Source organism: Rhinoderma darwinii, chromosome 4 (genome assembly GCF_050947455.1).
Source record: "Rhinoderma darwinii isolate aRhiDar2 chromosome 4, aRhiDar2.hap1, whole genome shotgun sequence".
NCBI classification, from domain to species: domain Eukaryota; kingdom Metazoa; phylum Chordata; class Amphibia; order Anura; family Rhinodermatidae; genus Rhinoderma; species Rhinoderma darwinii.
In genome coordinates this window covers 232,930,762-232,956,739 of record NC_134690.1, presented here as the reverse complement: position 1 = coordinate 232,956,739, position 25,978 = coordinate 232,930,762, and the positions used below count along the sequence as shown (strand labels likewise).

Here is a 25,978-nt window from a genome sequence, read left to right as displayed (position 1 = left end):
ACGTTGCAATAGACAAAACACTACTGTGGTCTATAACGATTGAAAATCTGATGATGTGTGACTATGTACCTAATTCCACTTGAGGCCAATGTCCATATACAGGCCCGATAGTATCTGGAAGCAGAGGCACAAGAGTAAGCAGAATTTTTACATTAAGTATAATATTAGTCTGTCATATTTGGGGTTTTGTCAGAATATTGGATACCCCTTTTTAAGAGGATGTAATATTGGATAAAAGGGAACCTATGTAAACACATTAAAGGTTTGAATTATTATTGTATTTATGGAACGGTTATCGAGAACCCATATCACCCATGTGAAAAAGTTACTGCCCCCTGATCGTAAAACTCATTACACCTCTTCTTCTAACCTAAAAATATCTAAATATACATGCTATGTTGGAATGCCTCTGCCATCCTAGGTGCAGAGATTTATTGGTGGCTCACAGTTTATGCTCCACACAGCTTGACAGAGGAGGGATGGGGTGCACAGACCTTTAACCTACGTATACACCTGAGTCACTTTCAGAATTGCCAATTGTCCACAGAATGTTCAAACTTTTTGTTCTCCATCAGAAATGAAAGTGGGAAGCCTCATACTTCAAGTACAATTTCAGGAAATACGAATTATTATAATTATGGCTGATGCCATCGTCTTTTCACTTCAGATATATATTTGCATGAGAATTCTTAACAATATTTTTCTGGAAATTTGTGCTCAAATGGAACCTATTACGCTGAAAATACAATCCAATTTGCGGGCAGCATTCAATAGAGCAGGAGTAGGTGAGCAGTTTGATATATAGTTTTGTAGCAAAAGATTCAGTATAACTTGTAAATTATTCATTTAAACCTCTGTTCATTGTGGACTTAGGAGTCCAGTGGGCGGTCCTACTCAGTGATTGACAACCAACCTGTATGAGTGTGAATACAAAGATAGCTTAGATGTGATCGGTAACAGGTGGATCCTGCGTGTCAGAGATAAAACCTGATGAATCCAGGTTTCAACGTAAGATATCCAGAATACATAGAAGCTGTACCTTTTTAAAAATGATTTTCTTTTTTTTTAATAAAATTACAAATTTGCACTAAATACTATAATACATTGTTATAGTAAAAGAAAAAAAGTCTTCAAAGGTTTCCATAGACTTCATATTTACATTTATTGTCGATACTGGTAAATGTACTGTCTGTATATATGTAAATTAATGTAGTGTATAAATGTAAAATTCTTCTATTCTGGCTTTCCCGAGACATGCACAATGCTGGACTGTTTCGTAGATGCCCAAATACAGTCCAGAAAAATAAGGGTTTGCTATAGTCAAATTTCTGAATTCTGATAGGACAGTTCTGAATAGCATTAGGGAGATCCGTTGTCACTACTAACAGTAACAGCTCCCAGAAAAGGTTTGCAAATTTGGCTGCAGTTCTAAGTTTTGGCAGCTCCTGAGCGGGGCAGTTAGGGAGCAGGGCAAGTCTCCATCAATGGTGGACGATCTGATGACCAAAAGTAATACCCCCAGAAAACGCTAATATAGCAACTAAATAAGACAATAGGAAAACTTATTTTGAATTAGTTTTAATAACTTTTTTTAAATACTATAATATTACAAGTCCAGCAGTAAAATAGACAGTTATAAACACCAATTATAGATCCTGCCACACAGAGCCCCCTGTAGATAGTGCCACACAGACCCCCCTGTAGATAGTGCCACGCAGACCCCCCTGTAGATAGTGCCACACAGACCCCCCTGTAGATAGTGCCACACAGACCCCCCTGTAGATAGTGCCACGCAGACCCCCCTGTAGATAGTGCCACGCAGACCCCCCTGTAGATAGTGCCACGCAGACCCCCCTGTAGATAGTGCCACGCAGACCCCCCTGTAGATAGTGCCACACAGACCCCCCCTGTAGATAGTGCCACGCAGACCCCCCCGTAGATAGTGCCACGCAGACCCCCCTGTAGATAGTGCCACGCAGACCCCCCTGTAGATAGTGCCACGCAGACCCCCCTGTAGATAGTGCCACGCAGACCCCCCTGTAGATAGTGCCACGCAGACCCCCCTGTAGATAGTGCCACGCAGACCCCCCTGTAGATAGTGCCACGCAGACCCCCCTGTAGATAGTGCCACGCAGACCCCCCTGTAGATAGTGCCACGCAGACCCCCCTGTAGATAGTGCCACGCAGACCCCCCTGTAGATAGTGCCACGCAGACCCCCCCCGTAGATAGTGCCACGCAGACCCCCCCGTAGATAGTGCCACGCAGACCCCCCCCATAGATAGTGCCACGCAGACCCCCCCCGTAGATAGTGCCACGCAGACCCCCCCGTAGATAGTGCCACGCAGACCCACCCCGTAGATAGTGCCACGCAGACCCCCCCCCCCCGTAGATAGTGGCACGCAGACCCCCCCCCCCCGTAGATAGTGGCACGCAGACCCCCCCGTAGATAGTGGCACGCAGACCCCCCCGTAGATAGTGGCACGCAGACCCCCCCGTAGATAGTGGCACGCAGACCCCCCCGTAGATAGTGGCACGCAGACCCCCCCGTAGATAGTGGCACGCAGACCCCCCCGTAGATAGTGGCACGCAGACCCCCCCGTAGATAGTGGCACGCAGACCCCCCCGTAGATAGTGCCACGCAGACCCCCCCCCGTAGATAGTGCCACGCAGACCCCCCCGTAGATAGTGCCACGCAGACCCCCCCGTAGATAGTGCCACGCAGACCCCCCCGTAGATAGTGCCACGCAGACCCCCCCCGTAGATAGTGCCACGCAGACCCCCGTAGATAGTGCCACGCAGACCCCCCGTAGATAGTGCCACGCAGACCCCCCCGTAGATAGTGCCACGCAGACCCCCCCGTAGATAGTGCCACGCAGACCCCCCCGTAGATAGTGCCACGCAGACCCCCCCGTAGATAGTGCCACGCAGACCCCCCCGTAGATAGTGCCACGCAGACCCCCGTAGATAGTGCCACGCAGACCCCCCCGTAGATAGTGCCACGCAGACCCCCCCGTAGATAGTGCCACGCAGACCCCCCTGTAGATAGTGCCACGCAGACCCCCCCTGTAGATAGTGCCACGCAGACCCCCCTGTAGATAGTGCCACGCAGACCCCCCCCTGTAGATAGTGCCACGCAGACCCCCCCTGTAGATAGTGCCACGCAGACCCCCCCCTGTAGATAGTGCCACGCAGACCCCCCCCTGTAGATAGTGCCACGCAGACCCCCCCCCCTGTAGATCCTGCCACGCAGACCCCCCCCCTGTAGATCCTGCCACGCAGACCCCCCCCCCTGTAGATCCTGCCACGCAGACCCCCCCCCCTGTAGATCCTGCCACGCAGACCCCCCCCCCCTGTAGATCCTGCCACGCAGACCCCCCCCCCCCCTGTAGATAGTGCCACACAGACCCCCCTGTAGGACCTGACAGTGTTACACAGCAATTCCCCCTATATATAGCGCTACACAGCCCCACTCCTCCCCTTGTGTATAGCGCTACACAGCACCCCTGGGTGTATAAATTTAGAAACACAGAAAATAATTGTGCATGTGACAGTGTCGAGAAGGGGAGTAGGGAGGATCAGACAGGTTAAGATCCAATCCCAATAATCGGCCTCTATAGAATGTCTGTCTGTGGATCCTGTCAGAACTGGTGGGATGTAATGAGAAAATTGCCAACTCCATGGTTAACGTCTATGATTGAGTGTGTGCTGGGCCAATAAGATTTCCAATCTAACTTCTGTTAAATTTTGTATCTCTAAAATATTCTCCCATGGTTTACAGTTTTATAATTCATCGTGTGCGCCATACTAATAAATGACTATTAAAATTGAATGTATTTTTTTTCTATATTCTATTTTTTAGGTCAGAAGACGTGCTTGCATCTTCATGGTATCTTTCCCTACCTGTATGTGCCATATGACGGGTATGGCCAGAAGGATCCAGATCGCTATCTCAGGCAGGTGGCATTCAGCATTGACCGGGCACTTAATGTGGCCTTTGGCAATCCGTCCGCCAGCTCTCAACATGTGTTCAAGATCACGCTGGTTTCTGGAGTGTGAGTATAGTTTCATACACTTTACCTGTATGTATAGGCATGATGTAGTATAAATTAATTCTATTATTTTTGTCATTTCGGAGTGTACAGCTGCATCAATATATACATATACTGAATATACTACATTGTGTGAGTATAGGGCCATCATAAGGCACGTTTGTGATATTCCAGCAGTGTGGCTTTGTGTATGCCATGTCATGGTTATATTCGACTTTATCTTTGAGGAAATACATTCTGCTGGGTAAGCCTGCATGTGGAAGAATACTGACCTATTTTTTTAAGGATAAAGTATCCCCTATAAAATTAAAGTGAAACTTTTGGTTTGGAGCCCCTTAAATATTTGAGTTGCATAACAAGAAAATACTAGGGAATGTGAGTGGATTGCAAACAAATGTGATGTGCCTCTTTTTAGCAGCCATTGTTTCCAGCTAATCTCTGCGGTCAGTGCTTGAAAAGATTCTTATTTACATCCAGAGGCTGAAAGCCCATATAGTCCAAGTACTGTTTACAGCTAAGCGTTTGCCATTGCCAAACAGCCACAGTGCATCCAATACAGGGACTAGCTTTCAACAGTGCCATGTGTGCAGATGGGAGAAACTGGCAGAAAGTGAACCATCACTGCAGCACTCCACCAGTCTGGGCATTATGGCAGAGTTGCCAGAAAGAAGCCTCTCCTCAGTAAAAGACACATGAAAACCTGCCTGGAGTTTGCAAAAAAGCAGCTAAAGGACTCTCAGACTGTGAGAAACAAGATTCTGGGGTCTGATGAAACCAAGATTGAACTTTTTGGCCTCAATTCTAAGCGTCATGTCTGGAGGAAACCAGACACTGCTCATCACCTGCCCAATACCATCCCTACAGTGAAGCATGGTGGTGGCAATATCATGATGTGGGGGTGTTTTTCAGCTGCTGGGACAGGGAGACTGGTCGGGGTTAAGGGAAAGATTAATGGAGCAAATTACAGGGAACAGCTGAGCTACGCTGTTTCTGGAACTCCCTTAGCATGCGAGCTACGCTGTTTGCATAACTACTATTCAGTTCTATGGGAGTTGCGGAAACGGCGTAGCTCAGCGAGTTACGCTGTTTCCGTAACTCACGACCATGTAATCAGTAACGGAGGCAGCGTGAGTACAAAAAGCTAGAACAGGGTTTAGGAGGCCCCGTTCTAGAGATAGGTGCGGGTCCCAGAAGTGGTACCCGTATCTATCTGACATTTATGACATATCCTGTGGATATGTCACAAATGTCACGAATGGGAAAACCCCTTTAATTACTGAGTAAAGGGTCTGAATATTTTAGTTTTTCCCTTTGAATGAATTCGCAAAGATTTAACTTTGTCATTATGGAGTATTGAGTGCAGAATGATGGGGGAGACCTAGAATTTATTTTTATTTTAGCACAAGGCTTCAACATAACAAAATATGAAAAAATGTAAAGGGTATGAAGAAGTGCATTGTATTCTGTTAGTGTGGTTTGTAGGCCGTGTGACGGTCTGCGATACCTTTCTGTGTGGTCTATTTCAGGAGCAACGGGCAAACTACACAATGCGGCAGATTTACTAATACGGTCTAAGTTTTAGACCATGTAAACCTAGTTAAGGCAAGCAAGTGGTGCACTATGTTTGATAGATTTGGAGCATCTTGCTAGACATGTGAGACACTTTTCTCTTCCTTATACCACCTCTTGGTTGTCTCATTTTGGAGCATTGCAAGCCATGCCCCTTTCTGCTAGAACACGCCACTCTCCCACTTAGCCACACACTCTTGACTAGCACAGCGCAAAAAGCGTTTAAAACATTTAATGTGGCGGACAGCATGTATACCAAAATGCTACCCCAATGTCTTTGTATAGTAAGTTACATAGTTATTGACCCAATACCTTATTCACTTTGTACACACAGAACACTGTACTTGATCTAAAGACCCTTAGTGGATTTTAAAAAAAAAGAGTGGAATTCAGTGGTGTATCACCTTGAAACAATGGCCCATTATAATAGACTGCTCCCATTCTTTTATTTGTTATAAAGATGGCGGCTGTTTTCTCTAGGTTTGCTCTGCACTACCTTCAGTTATTGAACATAAAGTAAATGTGCTACTTTGCCGTTTGGAGGAGGTTGAGATGTTTAGGCGCCCAAAACGTGTTATTTTAACCACTATAACTGGAAGCTTTGCTTCTCAAGTTTAATAATACTCGGCTGAAAGAATTCTGTGCAGTGACGGTAGCTGCAGACATCCGATACGGTTCATCTCTAAGCCCTGTTCACACGGCGTGCATTATACTTTTAGTTTTTTTAAATAAAATATATTACTTTTACTTATTTGTTTAATGCTGCGGCTACACAAAGATTTCTGTAGCACTACATCACCTGTAGCACAGGTCTCACCAGTTTAAGATCTTGTGACTTGTTTTATTCACCTTAGGTCAGAGGTATCCAACTCGCGTCTCGCGGCTATAAATGCGGCCCAACAAAAAATTGTAAACTTGAAACATTCTTAGATTTTCTTGGATTAAGTGTTGCATAAAATAACAGGTCACGCTCTTACTATTTGAGCACATTCGAGGTTTCAGTTTTACAGCGCTGTTCAGCTTCGCAGATAGTAAAATTGACATCATCTGCTCGTGGTGACTTGGCGAGGCAGAGATTACTAATAATAATAGCAACGTTACGCGTTTAATGTTATTTCAAAGTCAGGTAAGCATTCTTATTTGTTTATTAAGAGTACTGAAATGCATAGAGCTGCAATCTGACATTCAACTTAAAGGGGTTGGCCAGCAATACATTTTATTTTTATTTTAACCTAATGTGACAGGGGGCTGTGCGTGTCGCTACCTACAGGGGTGCTGTGCGTGTCGCTACCTACAGGGGTGCTGTGCGTGTCGCTACCTACACGGGTGCTGTGCGTGTCGCTACCTACACGGGTGCTGTGCGTGTCGCTACCTACACGGGTGCTGTGCGTGTCGCTACCTACACGGGTGCTGTGCGTGTCGCTACCTACACGGGTGCTGTGCGTGTCGCTACCTACACGGGTGCTGTGCGTGTCGCTACCTACACGGGTGCTGTGCGTGTCGCTACCTACACGGGTGCTGTGCGTGTCGCTACCTACACGGGTGCTGTGCGTGTCGCTACCTACACGGGTGCTGTGCGTGTCGCTACCTACACGGGTGCCGTGCGTGTCGCTACCTGCAGGGGTGCCGTGCGTGTCGCTACCTGCAGGGGTGCCGTGCGTGTCGCTACCTGCAGGGGTGCCGTGCGTGTCGCTACCTGCAGGGGTGCCGTGCGTGTCGCTACCTGCAGGGGTGCCGTGCGTGTCGCTACCTGCAGGGGTGCCGTGCGTGTCGCTACCTGCAGGGGTGCCGTGCGTGTCGCTACCTGCAGGGGTGCCGTGCGTGTCGCTACCTGCAGGGGTGCCGTGCGTGTCGCTACCTGCAGGGGTGCCGTGCGTGTCGCTACCTGCAGGGGTGCCGTGCGTGTCGCTACCTGCAGGGGTGCCGTGCGTGTCGCTACCTGCAGGGGTGCCGTGCGTGTCGCTACCTGCACGGGTGCCGTGCGTGTCGCAACCTGCAGGGGTGCCGTGCGTGTCGGAACCTGCAGGGGTGCCGTGCGTGTCGCTACCTGCAGGGGTGCCGTGCGTGTCGCTACCTGCAGGGGTGCCGTGCGTGTCGCTACCTGCAGGGGTGCCGTGCGTGTCGCTACCTGCAGGGGTGCCGTGCGTGTCGCTACCTGCAGGGGTGCCGTGCGTGTCGCTACCTGCAGGGGTGCCGTGCGTGTCGCTACCTGCAGGGGTGCCGTGCGTGTCGCTACCTGCAGGGGTGCCGTGCGTGTCGCTACCTGCAGGGGTGCCGTGCGTGTCGCTACCTGCAGGGGTGCCGTGCGTGTCGCTACCTGCAGGGGTGCCGTGCGTGTCGCTACCTGCAGGGGTGCCGTGCGTGTCGCTACCTGCAGAGGGGCCGTGCGTGGCGCTACCTGCAGAGGGGCCGTGCGTGGCGCTACCTGCAGAGGGGCCGTGCGTGGCGCTACCTGCAGAGGGGCCGTGCGTGGCGCTACCTGCAGAGGGGCCGTGCGTGGCGCTACCTGCAGAGGGGCCGTGCGTGGCGCTACCTGCAGAGGGGCCGTGCGTGGCGCTACCTGCAGAGGGGCCGTGCGTGGCGCTACCTGCAGAGGGGCAGTGCGTGGCGCTACCTGCAGAGGGGCAGTGCGTGGCGCTACCTGCAGAGGGGCAGTGCGTGGCGCTACCTGCAGAGGGGCAGTGCGTGGCGCTACCTGCAGAGGGGCAGTGCGTGGCGCTACCTGCAGAGGGGCAGTGCGTGGCGCTATCTATAGGTGGCCTGTGACAGTATCTACATGGGGTTGTCTGGCATTATCTACAGAGGGAAGTATGTGTCAAAAAATTGACAAAACTCACGTTTTTAAAACGGACAGGGAAAAAAGCTGATGCAAATGGGTCAAAATTGGCCGTTAAAAGCGGGAACACGGCCCAAAATGTAAATGGAATGGATGCAAATTGGATACAAAACCGCCCAGAAAAACGGTCCAAAACTGCTGTTTTTATCGGCCGACACTCGGACCCTGCCGTGTGAATAGAGCCTAAAGGTAGTTTGATGTCGCGCCGTGCCTCTGTTCAGCCGGAAGTGCTGGTTGATCAAAGACACGGAGCGTCGCCTGTCCTAGTACATGCCCCCTGCTCCTTCTACTCTCTGATGTAGAAGGAGGGGGCGGCATTGTTATTCCGCACTCTCCACGCGCCCTGATGGTTACATAAATACAGGGCTGATGGGTTAACATGACACTCAACATCCCTGTATATAACTGCCATCATCCCGGTATAGGATGATGGGGGTAATACACAGGGATGATGGGGGTTATACACAGGGATGATGGGGGTTATACACAGGGATGTTGGAGGGTAGTTTACAGGGATGTTGGGGGGGGGGGGGGAGTTTACAGGGATGATGGTGGTTATATACAGGCATGTTGGGGTAATACATTGGGGATGATGGCGGTTATATACAGGCATGTTGGGGGTAATACATAGGGATGATGGCAGTTATATGCAGGGATGTGGTGGTTCTATACAGGGATGATGGAGTTCTGTCATCCCCGTGTATTAACCCATCATCGATGCATATAATCTGTAATCCCTGTGTATAACCCCCATCATCCCTGTGTATTACCCCCCACATGCCTGTATATAACCCCCATCATCCCTGTGTGATTATTACAGGGTGTGTGTGACCGTGCAGGGAGCTGGCTGCCTGTAATTAGAGCAGGGAATGACCTGTGAACATAGAGGGGCGTGGCAATATGCAAATAGCTGAGATGCTGTGGAGGGAGGAAATGCAAGCGGTCTCCTCAGATGCAACAAGGGGTCATGGGTATGGTGGGTTACAAGACAGGAAACAGACAGGAACAGAAGCAAAGGATGTAAACAGAGTAGCAGTGACAATGGAGATCAAACAGAAACTGGTTAGAAGGTATGTAGTTTTTTAGGAAAGGCAAACCAATGCTGGGGGACATTTTTTAGAAAATATTTTTTCCCCTGGCCAACCAATTTAAAGAAAAATTTGATTGTGCCTCTTTACTGGACTTTTATAAGTCATATCTTCCCAGAGACAAATATCCCTTGCTTCACAATCACCCGTTATTCATGTCATCGCTTTTTGGCAGCACCTACATTTGCGAGCAACTATTTTCAAGACTGAAAAACATTAAGAGTAAAATTAAAACCAAAATATCTGATGAGCACCTTGAGAACTCACTGAGAATTGCAGCTACCTCTATCAAACCAGATATTGATGCATTTGTTTCTCAAATACAATGTCAAATATCCCACTAGTTTTATATTGCCTTCTTTTCTTATACTTTTATAATAAAAATTTACAAATTTGTGGTGGCGGATGTCACAAAAATTATGCACAGGGCTTTTCAGCTTTTGTGTGTATTTGTGTATACAATGTGTGGCCCAAGACAAATCTTCTTCCAATGTGGCCCAGAGATGCTCTTTGTTTAACCCTTTCAAGACCGAGCTCATTTTGACCTTCATGACCAGCCCCATTTTCTCAAATCTGACATGTGTCTCTTTATGTGGTAATAACTCCGGAATGCTTTTGCCTATCCAAGCGATTCTGAGATTGTTTTCTCGTGACATATTGTACTTTATGTTAGTGGAAAAATTTGGTCAATAAATTCATTGCTTATTTGTGAAAAACACCAAAATGTAGAGAAAATGTGCAAAAATTATGATTTTTCTCATTTTAAATGTATCTGCTTGTAAAACAGATAGTAATACCACACAAAATAGTTACTATTTTACATATTCCATATGTCTACTTTATATTTGCATAGTTTTTTGAACATTATTTTATTTTTCTAGGACGTTACACGGCTTAGAACTTTAGCAGCAATGTCTCACATTTTCAAGAAAATTTCAAAAGGCTATTTTTACAGGGGCCAGTTCAGTTCTGAAGTGGCTTTGAGGGCCTTATGTACTAGATAGACTCCATAAATCACCCCATATTAAAAACTGCACCCCTCAAAGTATTCAAAATAGTATTCAGAAAGTTTCTTAACCCATTAGGCGCTTCACAGGAATTAAAGCAAAGTAGAGGTGAAATTTACAAATTTGATTCTTTTTGCTGAAATTCATTTGTCATACATTTTTTTTCTGTAACACAGAAGGTTTTACCCGAGAAATGCAACTCAATATTTATTGCCCAGATTCTGCAGTTTTTAGAAATATCCCACATGTGGCTCTAGTGTGATAATGCACTGAAATACCGGCCTCAGAAGCAAAGTAGCACCTAGTGGATTTTCGGGCCTCCTTTTTTTAGAATATATTTTAGGCACCATGTCAGGTTTGAAGAGGTCTTGTGGTGCCAAAACAGTGGAAATCCCCCAAAAGTGAGACGGTTTTGGAAACTACACACCTCAAGGAATTTATCTAGGGGTATAGTTAGCATCTTGACCCCACAGGTATTTTGCTATATTTATTGGAGTTGGTCTGTGAAAGTGAAAATCTACTTTTTTTCTGAAAAAATATAAAAAAAAATTATATTTGCAAGGAATAAAGATTAAAAAGCACCCCAGTACTTGTAAAGCCACTTCTCCCGATTTCGCCAATACCCCATATGTGGTACTAAACTGCTGTTTGGACCCACGGCAGAGCTCAGAAGGGAAGAAGCGCCATTTGGATTTTGAAGCACAGATTTTGCTGGATTGGTTTTCCGTTCCATGTCGCGTTTGCAACGCCCTGGAGTAAGCAAAACAGTGGAATCCCCCCAAAACTGACCCCATTTTGAAGACTACACCCCTCAAGGAATTGTTCTAGGGGTATAGTTAGCATTTTGACCCCACAGTTTTTTTGCTGAATTTAGTGGAATTAGGCCGTGAAAATTAAAATCTACTTTTTTCTGAAAAAACATAGAAATGTTTAATTTTTACAATGAATAAAGGAGAAAAATTACCCCAAAATTTGTAAAGCAATTTGTCCTAATTACAGCAATACGCCATATGTGGTAATAAACTGCTGTTTGGACCCACGAGGGAAGGAACAATATTTGACTTTTGGAGCACAAATTTAGCTGGAATGGTTTTCGGGTGTCATGTCGCATATGCAAAGCCCCTGAGGTACCAAAACAGTGGAAACCTCCCAAAAGTCCCTTTAGGGGACTGGAACGAGCGATCATTAGGTCGCTGGTACAATACACTGCAATACTAATGTATTGCAGTATAATGTCATTTTACAGGCTCCTGTAACAGCGCGATTGCTGTTCCTGTCCGTTAGTCCCGGGTGTCAGCTGTAATACACAGCGGACACCTGCAGAATATGGAGCGTGCACAGCGCATTAGCCCGCTCCATAAATAACCCCTCGCACCACGACATGCTATTAAGTCGTGGTGCGCCAAGGCGTTAATGCGCAGAGGATGGTGCAAAGTGAAAATTAAAATTTTCCACTGATATGCCATTTTAATTTACAATATATTGTGTCCAGTTTGTGCCAATGAAGACAAATACCTCATACAATGTTGAGCGGGTTCTCCCGGATATAAAATGTCATATATGTGGACGTAAGCTGGTGTTTGGGCACGCTGTGGGGCTCAGAAGGGAGGGAACGCCATTTGGCTTTTGGAGCGCAGATTTTGCTTGGTAACTGTTCTGTTTGGGGTTTTGCTGGTATTTCAGTTTATGATGTGGGGGTATATGTAATCTGTGCGGAGTACATCCGGGCATAATAAGAGGGTATAATAATGGGGTACATAAATAATAATCCGCAGATATGTGGCCGGTGTCGCACTGATAAATGGCGCCCGATCTTATCCGCTTTTGGAACACTCTGCACATTTTGCATCGCCATATTCTGAGAGCCAGAACTTTTTTATTTTTTCTCCAACGGAGCCGTGCGAGGACTTATTTGTTGCGGGACAATCTGTAGTTTTCATTCGTACCATTTTAGGGTACATGTGATTTTTTTTAATCACATTTTATTAGATTTTTTTGGAAGCAAAGTGACAAAGAAACAAATTCTGACACTGTTTTTTGTATTTATTTTTTTTTACAGTAATCACTGTGCGGTATAAATGACATTTTACTTTATTCTGCGGGTCGGTACGATTACGGCGATACCATATGTATATAGTTTTTTATGTTTTGTGGCGATTGCGCAATAAAATCACTTTGATAAAATTATTTATTTTTTGTGTCACCATATTCTGAGAGTCATAATTTTATATTTTTCCGTCAAAAAAGCGGTGTAAGGGCTTGTTTTTTGCGGGACGGGTTGTAGTTTTTAATTGGTACTATTTTGGGGTACATGCGACTTTTTGATCACTTTTTATTCTATATTTTGGGAGGGTTGATAACCAAAAAAAAGTGATTCTGACATTGTTTTTAAATTATTTTTTTTGCGGTGTTCACCGTGCGGGAAAAATAATATTATAGTTTTATAGTTGGGGTCGTTTCGAACGCGGTGATACCAAATATGTGTACTTTTTTTAACATTTTCATTTTTTCCCTTTAATAAAAGACTTATTATAGGAAAAAAAGCATTCTTTTTTTTTTGTAACTTTTATAACTTGTTTTTACACTTTTTTCTAAAACTTTTTTATTACTTTATTTTTTACTTTTTACTTGTTTTACTTGAAGCCTGGCAGCACTGATCGCTGCTATAATACATTACACTACCTAGGTAGTGTAACGTATTATAAACTGTCAGTGTGACGCTGAGAGTCACACTGACAGGAAGCTAATGAGAACCAGCATCCGGCTGGTTCTCATAGGCTGCTGTGCATGGCAGACCCGGGGGCTGTTATATGGCCCCCTTTCTGCCTTATAACCGACTGCAGCACCGGCAATCGGTCCCCGGGAAAGTTTGTTGTAGCAACAAACTTTCCAGTTTGTTATAGCAACAAACTTTCCAGTTCGTTGCTACAACACACTTTCCCTGCGATCACATGACCGGGACCTGAACTAATCAGGTCCCGATCATATCTCCGGGACCAGAGGCAGGTGATAACAGCGCTACTCTGAGACACCCGGATCGCGCTTTTAACACCCACCGTGAATTCACGTCGGCACTGCACAGAGCCCAGCAAGTGCCGACGTGAATATACAGTGGGCGGTCGGGAAGCGGTTAAGAGGACCTGTCAGCCTTACATGTGAAAGGTCCCTGGTTCAAACCCAGTCAGGATTTTTTTTTAGTAGTAATATCTCAATTGTATTAGTTTAATTGTTTTTAATTCAACCTGAGTTGTGCCGTTCTCATCTTTACTATCCCACTCGCGTGATCACTTATAAAAAAGTGTTATTTATGCTCTTTATTATCACTTAGGCCTCATGCACATTTTTATCCACAATTACCAAATGATCCATTCATTTCTATGGGCTAGATACACCTTCCCGTATATTTACGGATGTGTGTCCGGGCCGTAGAAATGACCCGCAGGATATAGGACATGTACTATTTCTTGCATTTACGGACCGTGCTCCCATATTTTTAATTTGAGAATGGTCCGCAAATGCGGGTGACTGTCTGTGGTCCATTAGTAGAGTATTTATTCGCATTGATGCCTATAATTGGTTTTTATAACTGTCTATTTTACTGGTGTAGTTGTAATATTATAGGTAATTAAAACTAATTTAAAATAAGTTTTCTTATTCTCTTATTTAGTCGCTATATTAGCGTTTACTGGGGGTATTACTTTTGGTCATTAGATCACCCACCATTGATGGAGACTTGCCCTGCTCCCTAACTGCTCTGCTCAGGAGCTGCCAAGACTTAGGAACTGAATTAGGTAAATAACATTTTTGGGACATATAGTATTAGAACTCTACATTGTGCAATTCCTTTTTTATTGTTCCCAGAAATGTATGAATACACTGACAACTGGGTGTATTTTTATTTATTTATTTATTTCAGTTACTTATATAGCGCCAACATATTACGCAGCGCTGTACAGACGTTCACTTTTTTACTGTCCCCATTGGGGCTCACAATCTAAATTCCCTATGGGTATGTTTTTGGGGTGTGGGAGGAAACCGGAGTACCCGGAGGAAACCCACGCAAAGACGGGGAGAACATACAAACTCCATGCAGATGTTGTCCTTGGTTGGATTTGAACCCAGGACCCCAGCGCTGCAAGGCAATAGTGCTAACCACTGAGCCACCGTGCTGTTCTCCGCATACTCATTCAGCACTGATTGGACATTGTCAGTTTTTGTAAGCACACCCCTCTCAACTGGTAACACCCAGTTGTCCATGTATTCATAAATTTCTAGGAGGAATAACAGAGGAATGCCACAACACAAAGTTCTGCTCCAAAATTGTTATTTCATGGGAAATATAATTATTTACTTAAACAAATATGTCAGAAGAGGCGACAGGTCCTCTTTAAGTGTTGTTATTTTTTGCAAAACTTTAAATCCTAGACAAAATTTGTCTAACTTCATCTAGAAAATGAATAGTGCTGTATGAAGTCGCACTGTCACTGTTTTCCTATACGCAGCGACCGATGCCAACACTTGCTCCTCTGTTGTCAAATCTGCTACAAAAGCTGTATGTTTTTGAAGGAACTAATGTATCTAAGATTGGATACTGAATTTCATGTTACTTTTGGAACTACCTGGTTAGGACATTAATAAAGCTTTTCGACAATTAATTTTCTACAGGTCTGATTTGAAAATAATGTAATAAGTATTTCCTATAAATTCAATTACAGATAATTATGATTATGTAATTTATTTTTAGATGATTAAGTTATAACGTCGTCCTAACAGTGCACACTGTTTTTTATGTAGGCCTTTCTATGGATACCATGAAAAAGAAAGACAATTCATGAAGATCTACCTGTACAATCCATCCATGGTGAAAAGGTAAGAGTTTTGTATCTGACATTTTCTGTCTTTGCTCAGGCCGTTTTCAGCAGACCATGGGGGGATTTTATGAAGACTGGCGTTTCGTACGCCAGTCTTAATCTAAAACACCCTGGAGTAAAATGCACCTCATTTTTTTAGATTCGCACGCCTCTTTATAAATTAGCCGCATCTCTGTAACTTCGTGTGCCACAACAGTCAGATCTTTACCAGCTATGAGCCAGATTCTGGTGTATATTATTGGGCTTTAGGTGACCCTGCCCCTTCCGCTAGGCCCCACCCACTTTTTAGAAAGTTCAGTGATCAGCAGAAACAGCACAAAGCATTGGACTTTTAAAGAAGCAATAATATTTTGCACATGTCATACTAACTCCTCAGCAATATTCTAGCAGCGTCATTTGTTTCTTTTCAGCTCCATTGCATCTATACATTTTGAACCCTTTTATTATGGGCAGCTGTGTCATGTGATCTCAGTCTGACCACCAAAATAGACCATGCTATCGTGTAGACATCTCTGTCTCTCTGGTGTGGCTAACTTCCTGTGAACTACAGGATTAGATCATCACCAATTAAATCACTGCTGCCAGCTCTGAGACCAATCCCCTACCCACCCAGGTCCACCTTCTTTGTTTCTCTTTATGTCCCCCTCCCCTTTGCATAGAGTGCTGCTGATGGGATTATTTATACCCTATCTAAGGGACCATGAGTGCAGTGATATAATAGGTGAGTTATAAAACTCCCCTGATTCACACTGTCTATACTATCTGTGAGTGAAGAATCTCCAGTGTATTTCTATGAGATGAAGCTTCACCCTGCCCTCCCCTGTCTTCTGCTTGTAAGAGCTGACAGAGAAAAATCTATCACTTGCAGGGGAGACAGACTGAAGGCTGCATCACTTTAGATGCACTGAGCCTTTGCTGTGTGAGTTAGGGCACAGAAGTTCTACCGTATGTCACTGATCTATCATAAGCAGAAGGCAAGGGAGACAGGCTGAAGTTGCATCACATAGAAATACAATGAGACTTTGCATTGTGAGTTAGGGGGACAGCAGTTCTACACTATGTCACTGATCTATCACAAGCAGGAGGCAGGGAGAGCAGTATAAAGCTGCATTAAATAAGAGTACACCCAAGCTCTGCAGTGTGAGTACAGAAGTGTTCTGTCACTGATTTATCACTTGCTGCACTTAGATAGGACTCCGGGCAGAGCAACTGCAGTGTGACCAAGACTCCACCCCTCATGGAGCAGTGGTGCAGTTCCCTGCATAGTGGGTTGCCAGGAGCACTGCTGTGCAATGCCATAAGCACTTTGGTTCTCCAGATTGTCGGGTGGGGGGTGTATGGGTGCCCGAGTGCCCCCACAGATCAAAATGCTGTGGCATATCCTAGCAATATGCCATAACATTAATTGATGAGAAAAGTCCTTTCAGGTGGTCATCATGAGAACTTCTAAGGCGGGATTCACACGACAGGGTTTCCCGGCCGGGTGCCGGCCGTTCATAAATCGGCCGGCCCCCGGCTGCATTAGGAATAATAGACCGCTAATGGGGCTATTCACACGACCGATTTTTTGACGGCCGGGAAAACCGGCCGTCAAAAAATAGGACATGCTCTATTTTCGGCCGGCCGCCCGGCTCCCATAGAAGTCTATGGGGCCGAGTAATACACGGCCATCACCGGAATGTGTCCCGAGTGATGGCCGGGTCTACCGTCGCTCGCGCACTCTCTCTCCTCCTCAGAGTGCAGAGTGCATGTGAGGAGGAGGAGGAGGGTCTTTTATTGCTCGCTGTAGGAGTCTGAATCCCCAATCCCCGGTCGGGGATTGGGGATTCCGCTACAGGAGAAGTGCGTGACTACACTGTCCATATATGGACACAGCGCAGTCACTCACTTCTGCAGCGGAATCCCCGACTCTGTGGCCGGGGATGCCGCTACAGGAGAAGTGCGTGACTACACTGTCCATATATGGACACAGCGAAGTCACTCACTTCTGCAGCGGAATCCCCGACTCTGTGGCCGGGGATGCCGCTACAGGAGAAGTGCGTGACTACACTGTCCATATATGGACACAGCGAAGTCACGCACTTCTGCAGCGGAATACCCGACTCTATGGCCGGGGATTCCGCTACAGGAGAAGTGAGTGACTACACTGTCCATATATGGACACAGTGACGTCACTCACTTCTGAAGCGGAATTCCCAACCTGTGGCAGGGAATTCCTCTTCAGGAGAAGTCAGTGACTACACTGTCCATATATGGACATTGAAGTCAGTGACTTCTCCTGGAAGGGGGGGGATGGGTGCAACCTACAGGTGGCTGTGTGGCATCACCTACAGGGGGCTGTGTGGCATCACCTACAGGGGGCTGTGTGGCATCACCTACAGGGGGCTGTGTGGCATCACCTACAGGGGGCTGTGTGGCATCACCTACAGGGGGCTGTGTGGCATCACCTACAGGGGGCTGTGTGGCATCACCTACAGGGGGCTGTGTGGCATCACCTACAGGGGGCTGTGTGGCATCACCTACAGGGGGCTGTGTGGCATCACCTACAGGGGGCTGTGTGGCATCACCTACAGGGGGCTGGGTGGCATCACCTACAGGGGGCAGGGTGGCATCGCCTACAGGGGGCAGGGTGGCATCGCCTACAGGTGGCTGTGTGGCATCGCCTACAGGTGGCTGTGTGGCATCGCCTACAGGGGGCTGTGTGGCATCGCCTACAGGGGGCTGTGTGGCATCGCCTACAGGGGGCTGTGTGGCATCGCCTACAGGGGGCTGTGTGGCATCGCCTACAGGGGGCTGTGTGGCATCGCCTACAGGGGGCTGTGTGGCATCACCTACAGGGGATTTGGTGGCATCACCTACAGGGTGCTGGGTGGCATTCCTACAGGGGGCTGGGTGGCATCGCCTACAGGGGGCTGGGTGGCATCGCCTACAGGGGGCTGGGTGGCATCGCCTACAGGGGGCTGGGTGGCATCGCCTACAGGGGGCTGGGTGGCATCGCCTACAGGGGGCTGGGTGGCATTACCTACCAGGGGAACTGTGGCATTATCTACAAAGGGCTGTGTGGCAACAAATTTAAATGAAATTCATCCAATTTTAAAACGGACAGGGAAAAAACGGATGCAAATCGGGTCCAAATCGGCCGGTAAAAACGGCAACTCGGCCCGGAACGGAATCGGAACGGATGCAAACCGGCCGGGAAAATCGGCAAAAAACGGCCGATTTTCCCGGCCGACACTCGGACCCTGTCGTGTGAATGAGGCCTAAGGCCTCATTCACACGGCAGGGTTTCCCGGCCGGGTGCCGGCCATTCATAAATCGGCCGGCACCCGGCTGCATTAGGAATAATAGGGAAAACCGTCCGTCAAAAAATAGAACATGCTCTATCTTCGCCCGGGTACCCGGCCGCCCGGCTCCCATAGAAGTCTATGGGGCCGGGTAATACACGGCCATCACCGGGATGTGTCCCGAGTGATGGCCGGGTTTTCCGGAGCTTGCGCTCTATCTCCTCCTCCTCACAGCGCAGAGTGCATGTGAGGAGGAGGAGTTGATGCCATTCTGACGAATGGCATCGCTGTACACTGTGTGGCAGGGCCGGGGTGTACAGCAGGTGGAAGGGAGCGCTGCGCTGGCTCCCTTCCCCTGCTTGAAAAGCACCCTGGCCCGGCGACGCTAGCAGCTGCTGCGGCTGCTACTACTGTAGCGACGCCACTATAGCAGAGTGGGGAGGTATCTCCCCGCTCTGCTATGTGCTAGCCGCACTTTAGCTCCTTGAAGGAGCGGAATCCCCGTGTTTTCGGGGATTCCGCTCCTGGACAGAGAGCTTGATGTCTCTGTCCATATCTGGGCAGTGACATCAGGGGAAACTCCTGAAGCGGAATCCCCGAACACATGAGGATTCCCCTTCAGGAGTTGCCGCTGATGTCACTGTCCGGATCTGCCCGGCCCGGCACGGATGCAAAACTTAATGCAAACCGGCCGGGCAAAATGGCCGATTTTACCGGCCGACACTCGGGCTCGGGAACGACCCGGTCGTGTGAATCCTGCCTAAAGGTAATTTGCTTAATATTTATCAAACATTTGCACCATGTTATGCCATTTTTATGCCAGCTCCTAAGACACTTTAGAATTTGGTCTTTCTAATGCTAAATTCACACGACGTTTTTGTATCTTGTTAAAAACTACTGTTTTGTTTTATGGTCAAATTTACCATCAAAACAGGATGCAACAGGACGCAAAAATGATGCAGACTTCTTATTTCTGTCTAGTTTATGAACAAGATCCATTAGAAATCAAAGGCAACAGGATACAACTGGATAGGCAGCCTGTTGCTTCCGGTTTTAAAAGTAACTTTTTCTAATCCTGAAAAGAAAACCTGTATTTTTCATCAGGATGCAAAACCGTAGTGTGAAGAGAGCCTAAGTGGGTTTTTTTATTTCCGGTTACGGTAACAATGTGGATGGCTATAATCAAATTTAGCCAGGACTATTTGGCCTAGTTCACACGGAGTATTTTGATGGCAAAGAAAATCAGGAATTTGGAGGCAGAGTTTGACTTGCCTGCACTTTCTTGACGCGTTTTTCACCCGCGGGCAAAAATAACACACTTTTTCTGCCTCCTATTAATTTCAATGGGGGGTCAGAGGTGGAACAGTGGCAAGTAAGGACATGTTGTCTTTTTTTTCTGTGAGCAGCTGAAAGCTGTTTGAGGGAAAAATGCCTCCGCCTCCCATTGAAATCAATGGGAGGTGGTTTTGGCCATTTTCTGATGCTGATTTTGACGCAGTTTTTGCATCAAAATCTGCGCCAAAAAACTGTGAACTGTGCATTAGATGCCTAGTTAAGGTTGTTTGTCCTGGTGGCAGATTCCTTGGATAGGTCTTGCAATGTCTCTTTGTTTGTTTATCACTTTCTTTTTTTTTTTTTTTATTTTGTTTTTATTATTATTAGAAAAGTAAATAAACAAGCCAAATACAAATGCACAGATTAGGGCCTGTTCACATCAGCGTTGGCATTCTGTCGGAGGTTTCCGTCGGGTGAACCCCGCTACGTAAAGTCAAACTGGAACCACAGCTTCCATTTCAGTCACCATTGATATCAATGATGACGGAAACATCTCTAATGGTTTCCATTCGTCACCATTCCGGCAGGTTTCCGTTTTAACGACGGAATCAATAGCGGAGTCGACTGCGCTATTGATTCCGACAGAAAAACGGAAACCTGCCGGAATGGTGACGAACGGAAACCTGCCGGAATGGTGACGAACGGAAACCATTAGCAATGTTTCCGTCATCATTGATCTCAATGGTGACTGAAACTGAAGCTGTGGTTTCACTTTGACTTTCCGTTGCGGGGTTCACCCGACGGAAACCTCAGATGGAACCCCGGAACGGAAAGCCAACGCTGATGTGAACAGGCCCTTAGTGATATACAAGAACAGTATATAAGCACATAAGAAGAACAATAAAGGTCTAATTGTTATTTAAAGCCAAACAACTTTGTAGTCCATCTAAAACTGGACTGGTAGAGACCACGAGGAGGAAGAGGGGGTGAGGAAGGAAGGAGGGGAAGGGAGGAAGGGGGAAGAGAGGTAAATGGGAACGTTCCTCAGCATCTATCTCTTAAACATCCTCCCCACATAGAGAGTGACTAGTGAGAGTTATTACAACAAGGATATGTACTTAGGTGAGTTCTCGAAGGCCACTCAATGGGACCAGGAGTGTATGAATTTGTCATGAGAGTCCCGCATAGAGGCCATGAGTTCCTCCATGCGTTTCACCTCCTGGATCTTTTGAAACCAAAGGCATATTGTGGGTGGATGGACTTTTTTCCACAGGGCTGGGATTACTAAATGACGTACCACCGATTTCTTGTATGTAGAGATAGGAATGTCACACAGATGAAGCAGTCTATTCCTAGACCTATGTTGGCATTTTATTGCAGCACAGTGTTGATCTCTTCTCCACTACTGTTCAGTCAATTAGTACTTACCTCCTGGGATAAGTTTCCATGTGGAAGTGTAGTCGGCTATCTCTTGATTATAGCACTAGCGCTGAGGCTCAGGAGGATAAATCATAAGTAATACCCTATAATTTTATATCCATCAGGAGTTGCCAATTATTATTATTATTATTATTATTTTTTTTAAAGTAATATACACAGTCAATGAATTTCAACATACAATAATACTTCTGTTTAAAGAGGCTCTGTCACCACTTTATAAGTGCCCTATCTCCTACATAAGGAGATGGGCGCTGTAATGTAGGTGACAGTAATGCTTTTTATTTAGAAAAATCTATTTTTACCACGTTATGAGCGATTTTAGCTTTATGCTAATGACTTTCTTAATGCCCAACTGGGCGTGTTTTTACTTTAGACCAAGTGGGCCTTGTAAAGAGGAGTATATGACGCTGACCAATCAGTGACCAATCAGCATCATACACTTCTCTCCATTCATTTAGGCAGCGCATAAGGGATCCTGCTAGATCACTATGTGCTGTCTTTTATACTGACACATTTAACGTTACTGAAGTGTTTAGACAGTGAATAGACATTCCTCCCAGCCAGGACGGGATGAATATTCACAATCCCAACACTTCGCTAACGTTTGTGTGTGACTTACAGAAGAGCAAGCGTAATCTCGCGAGATCACGCTGTAAATGACAGGTTACAGCGAGATTACGCTTGCTCTGCTGTAAGTACCACACAAACGTTAGCGAAGTGTCGGGATTGTGAATATTCATCCCGTCCTGGCTGGAAGGAATGTCTATTCACTGTCTAAACACTTTAGTAACGTTAATGTGTCAGTATAAGACAGCACATAGTGATCTAGCAGGATCCCTATGCGCTGCCTAAATGAATGGAGAGAAGTGCATGACGCTGATTGGTCAGCGTCATACACTCCTCTGTACAACGCCCACTTGGTCTAAAGTAAAAACGCCCTCTTGGGCATTAAGAAAGTAATTAGCATAAAGCTAAAATCGCTAATAAAGTGGTAAAAACAGATATTTTTTCTAAATAAAAAGCACTGCTGTCTCCTACATTATAGCGCCGATCTCCTTATATAGGAGATAGGGCACTTATGTGGTGACAGAGTCTCTTTAAACTTAAAAAAATCAATGCAAATTAGGATTTTAATAATAAAATCATAATGTACATTACTTTTGTTCTTGGAAAAAAATATGTACATTTCAGGCCAAGTTCACACCTAGCGCTTCACTGTTTTGTTTTTTTTGTTTCATTGCGGTGAAAAAACTGCTGCATCTCTGTTACATGAATTTGAATGAGATTTGTAAAAATCCCATTAACATTTCCCTTTAAAAACTTGGTTTTATACAGGGTGTTCTGTGCTTTTAAAACCGCAGCATTGCCTTTTTTTTTTTTTTTACCGCAGCATTTTCTAGAACTGTTTCTGTAACGAAAAACTCAATGGGGACTACAGTAAAACTATGTATTATCATGCAGTTTTTCTGCTGTTGTCACGAAGTCTGAACATGAATTCATTGTGCGTTTTGGTTTACACGGGGTAATATCCACTATGACATCAGGAAGCCGCATGTTCATTACATGTGATATTGCTGCGCTCCCAGGTCCCCATGTGATGGTCATGTTGTGATCTTGGCATTATACTTAGTGACATTCATCATGCCATAGACATCACAAGCATTCTGGTGCTGAAAAAAGACACCAGTGCTACTATTCAGTTCCGATACGTGTTGTTCATCTACATGAAAACGGCAAACAAAGTCTTGCTTGTCATTTTCTTTATGTTGCAGTCTTCCCTACTGAATAACATAAGTGGAAAGTGCAACACAACCTGATAAAAAAACAAAAACCATAAACCTGCATGTAAGGACAAGTTTTGTCTTGAGAACAGAATTCTACAAATGCGTCTTTTGGTTACATTTTTACCAACCAATATGAGCCTTTTACCTACCAGTAGGTCATATGTAGGCCGAATATAATCCATGTTGGCATTATAGATATTGTTTTTCATAATACATTATTTTTTTTATGTGCTATAGGTATATTGATATTCTTAAATTTAAGCTAATTTTGTGTTTTTGTTTTTGTTTTTTTCCCCTCAAACAGTTTAAAGTACTTGCATGTCTTTTTTTTCCCCCAGAGTGAGTGAACTACTACAAGGTGGAGCTGTGATGAATAAGTGCTATCAGCCCCATGAGGCCCATGTCCCCTATCTCCTACAGCTCTTCATTGACTACAACTTGTATGGGATGAACCTGATCAATCTTGCTGCTGTAAAATTCCGAAGGGCACGAAGAAAAGGTAAATCATTATTAGACACACTTGTTTCTAAATTGTCAGAAAATGTTCTACTATTCTTCTAGGATAAGAATAGCTCCCATTATGGGGGAAGGTCCGATACTGTAATAGGAAAGACAATAGACTGGATTTCTCATATGTATAGGTTGACTAAAGTTGGACTTACACTTTTAAGATGAGGTGCTCTTTTTAAGGTGTTCTTCAGGGGCATCTTCTACAGTCATTTTGTATATTCCCTGTCAGAGAAACTGAAATCGCTTGCAGAGAGCTAAGTTACTTCTAAATCCATAAACAGACGTCATCCTGATCTTATATACCAACTTTAGTGTGAGAGCCCTCCTGTACTAACAGCTAGGATTAAAGAAAACTCTTCCCGACCGTTTTACCGCTAAAGCACAACGATCCATGGAATCCCCGGCACCACAATTGCCTGGGCTGATGGTTTTATACTGGCAGCAATTGCCTGCAGGGCTGTCCAGTATTAATGCCTGTCAGGGCATACCACAGGCAATATATTAAGCAGTACATTATAGATTTAAATAAATATAATTTATTTAAAGCGTTAAATATAGTTAAAGCATGTTAACAATATAAATGATGCAAATGAAAAAAATATAAACATGGTTTTTTCAATAATTTTATATATTTCTAAAATTGTAAAAACATGCACCCACTTACTCGAAACCTCTCAAACAATACAGTTATGTTTATTACGTTAAACAGCATTGCGGTCACTTTATTCTCTGGATCAGTTGGTCCCCTATCAATCAGGAAGTGATTGCATGTCTTAGCGCTATGCCATCCCTTTCTGAGATGGGAAAAACTCCTTTAACCTGCTAACAGATCATTTCTGTTCATCTCGCCTCCCAAAAATAGGAGTAAAAAGCGATAAAGGGATATGTACCCCAAAAGGGTACCAATAAAAGCTACAAGTCGTCCTGCAAAAAAAAAAACCCTCCATAAAGATGTCTACCCCTACCTCGGCTTGAATTTGTTTAAGGACTACAACTTCTCATGAAACAAATTCAATACAATATCGCGACATGCAAGCAAAACTCTTGACAGGCTGCAACTGACCTTACAACCACTGGGCGACCACACAGACACATATAGTATAGACATTGTGTGACAGAGTATCACAAAATCATGTTTTCTTTCAAAGCTGGTCATCTCGCGCCACACATCTCAGGATATGTTAAGATAACAGGGCCGGTAAGGAAGGACGCATCTGTATAGCTCTGTCGACAGTAAAATAAAAGTACTATGGGTCTTGGAATGCGGCAACACAAAAAAAATTATTTACTAAGAAAAAAAAAAAGTGTTTTTATTTTGCAGAAGTAGTAATACATGATAGAACTATATGAGCTTGGTATTGTCATAATATAGAATAAAGTTCACATATTACATATACCACATGATAAACACTTTAAAAATAAATGTAAAAAAAAAAACCGCGAAATTGCTGTTTTAGTTTCCATCACCCCATCCAAAAAAATATATAAAAGTTCTTCAATACGTTATATGTATCCCAAAATGTTTCCTATAAAAACTACAGCTCGGACCTCAAAATACAAGGTCTCATAGAGCTACTTTGAAGAAAAAAGATTTTGCCTATACAGGCCCAAGCACATGACCGTATTTTTTCCCTCCCGTAAATACTGGCGTAAATATGGGTCCTTTGTCACCCGTATTTAACCCGTATTTACGGACCCGTGCCCGTAAATACGGGTCCGTAGTCACCCATATTCCACCCGTATTTATGGACCCGTTTTCTCTGCTTCTAACACGTAGAGGGAGATATTGCACTGCACTAATCGACAGCCCCTTCTCACTATCCAGCTCTGATCGGCAGCCTCTTCTCTCTATCAGTGCTGGATAGAGAGAAGGTTCAGCCCTTTCGGGCAGAGTTTCCGCAGCGGAACGCAGCGATAGAAAGAAAAGAAGTACATACGTACCCCCGCCGTTGTCTTGGTGACGCGTCCCTCTTTTGACATCCAGTCCGACCTCCCTGGATGATGCGGTAGTCCATGTGACCACTGCAGCCTGTGATTGGCTGCAGCGGTCAAATGGGATGAAACGTCATCCCAGGCGGCCGGACTGGAGGAAGAAGCAGGGAGTTCTGGGTAAGTATGAACTTTTTTTGTTGCAGATTTTTGAAGGAAACATTTGAAATCTATATTGTGTGCGCCGTGCATGGTACTCACTGTCCAGCGGTAGTCACTGTCCAGGGTGCTGAAAGAGTTACTGCCGATCAGTGCAGCCCCTTCTCCCTATCCAG

At 45.3% G+C, this 25,978-nt stretch overlaps 1 protein-coding gene across 1 annotated transcript in view; it reads left to right on the top strand.

Moving 5' to 3' along the window:
• REV3L (REV3 like, DNA directed polymerase zeta catalytic subunit) overlaps window positions 1-25,978 on the top strand; it is a 217,494-nt gene that overhangs the window by 106,306 nt on the left and 85,210 nt on the right. Inside the window, exons 2-4 of the mRNA XM_075862281.1 lie at window positions 3,861-4,053; window positions 15,345-15,419; window positions 23,543-23,703. Of these exons, the coding sequence (XP_075718396.1) occupies window positions 3,861-4,053; window positions 15,345-15,419; window positions 23,543-23,703 (429 nt within the window). The remainder of the gene's footprint in view (window positions 1-3,860; window positions 4,054-15,344; window positions 15,420-23,542; window positions 23,704-25,978) is intronic.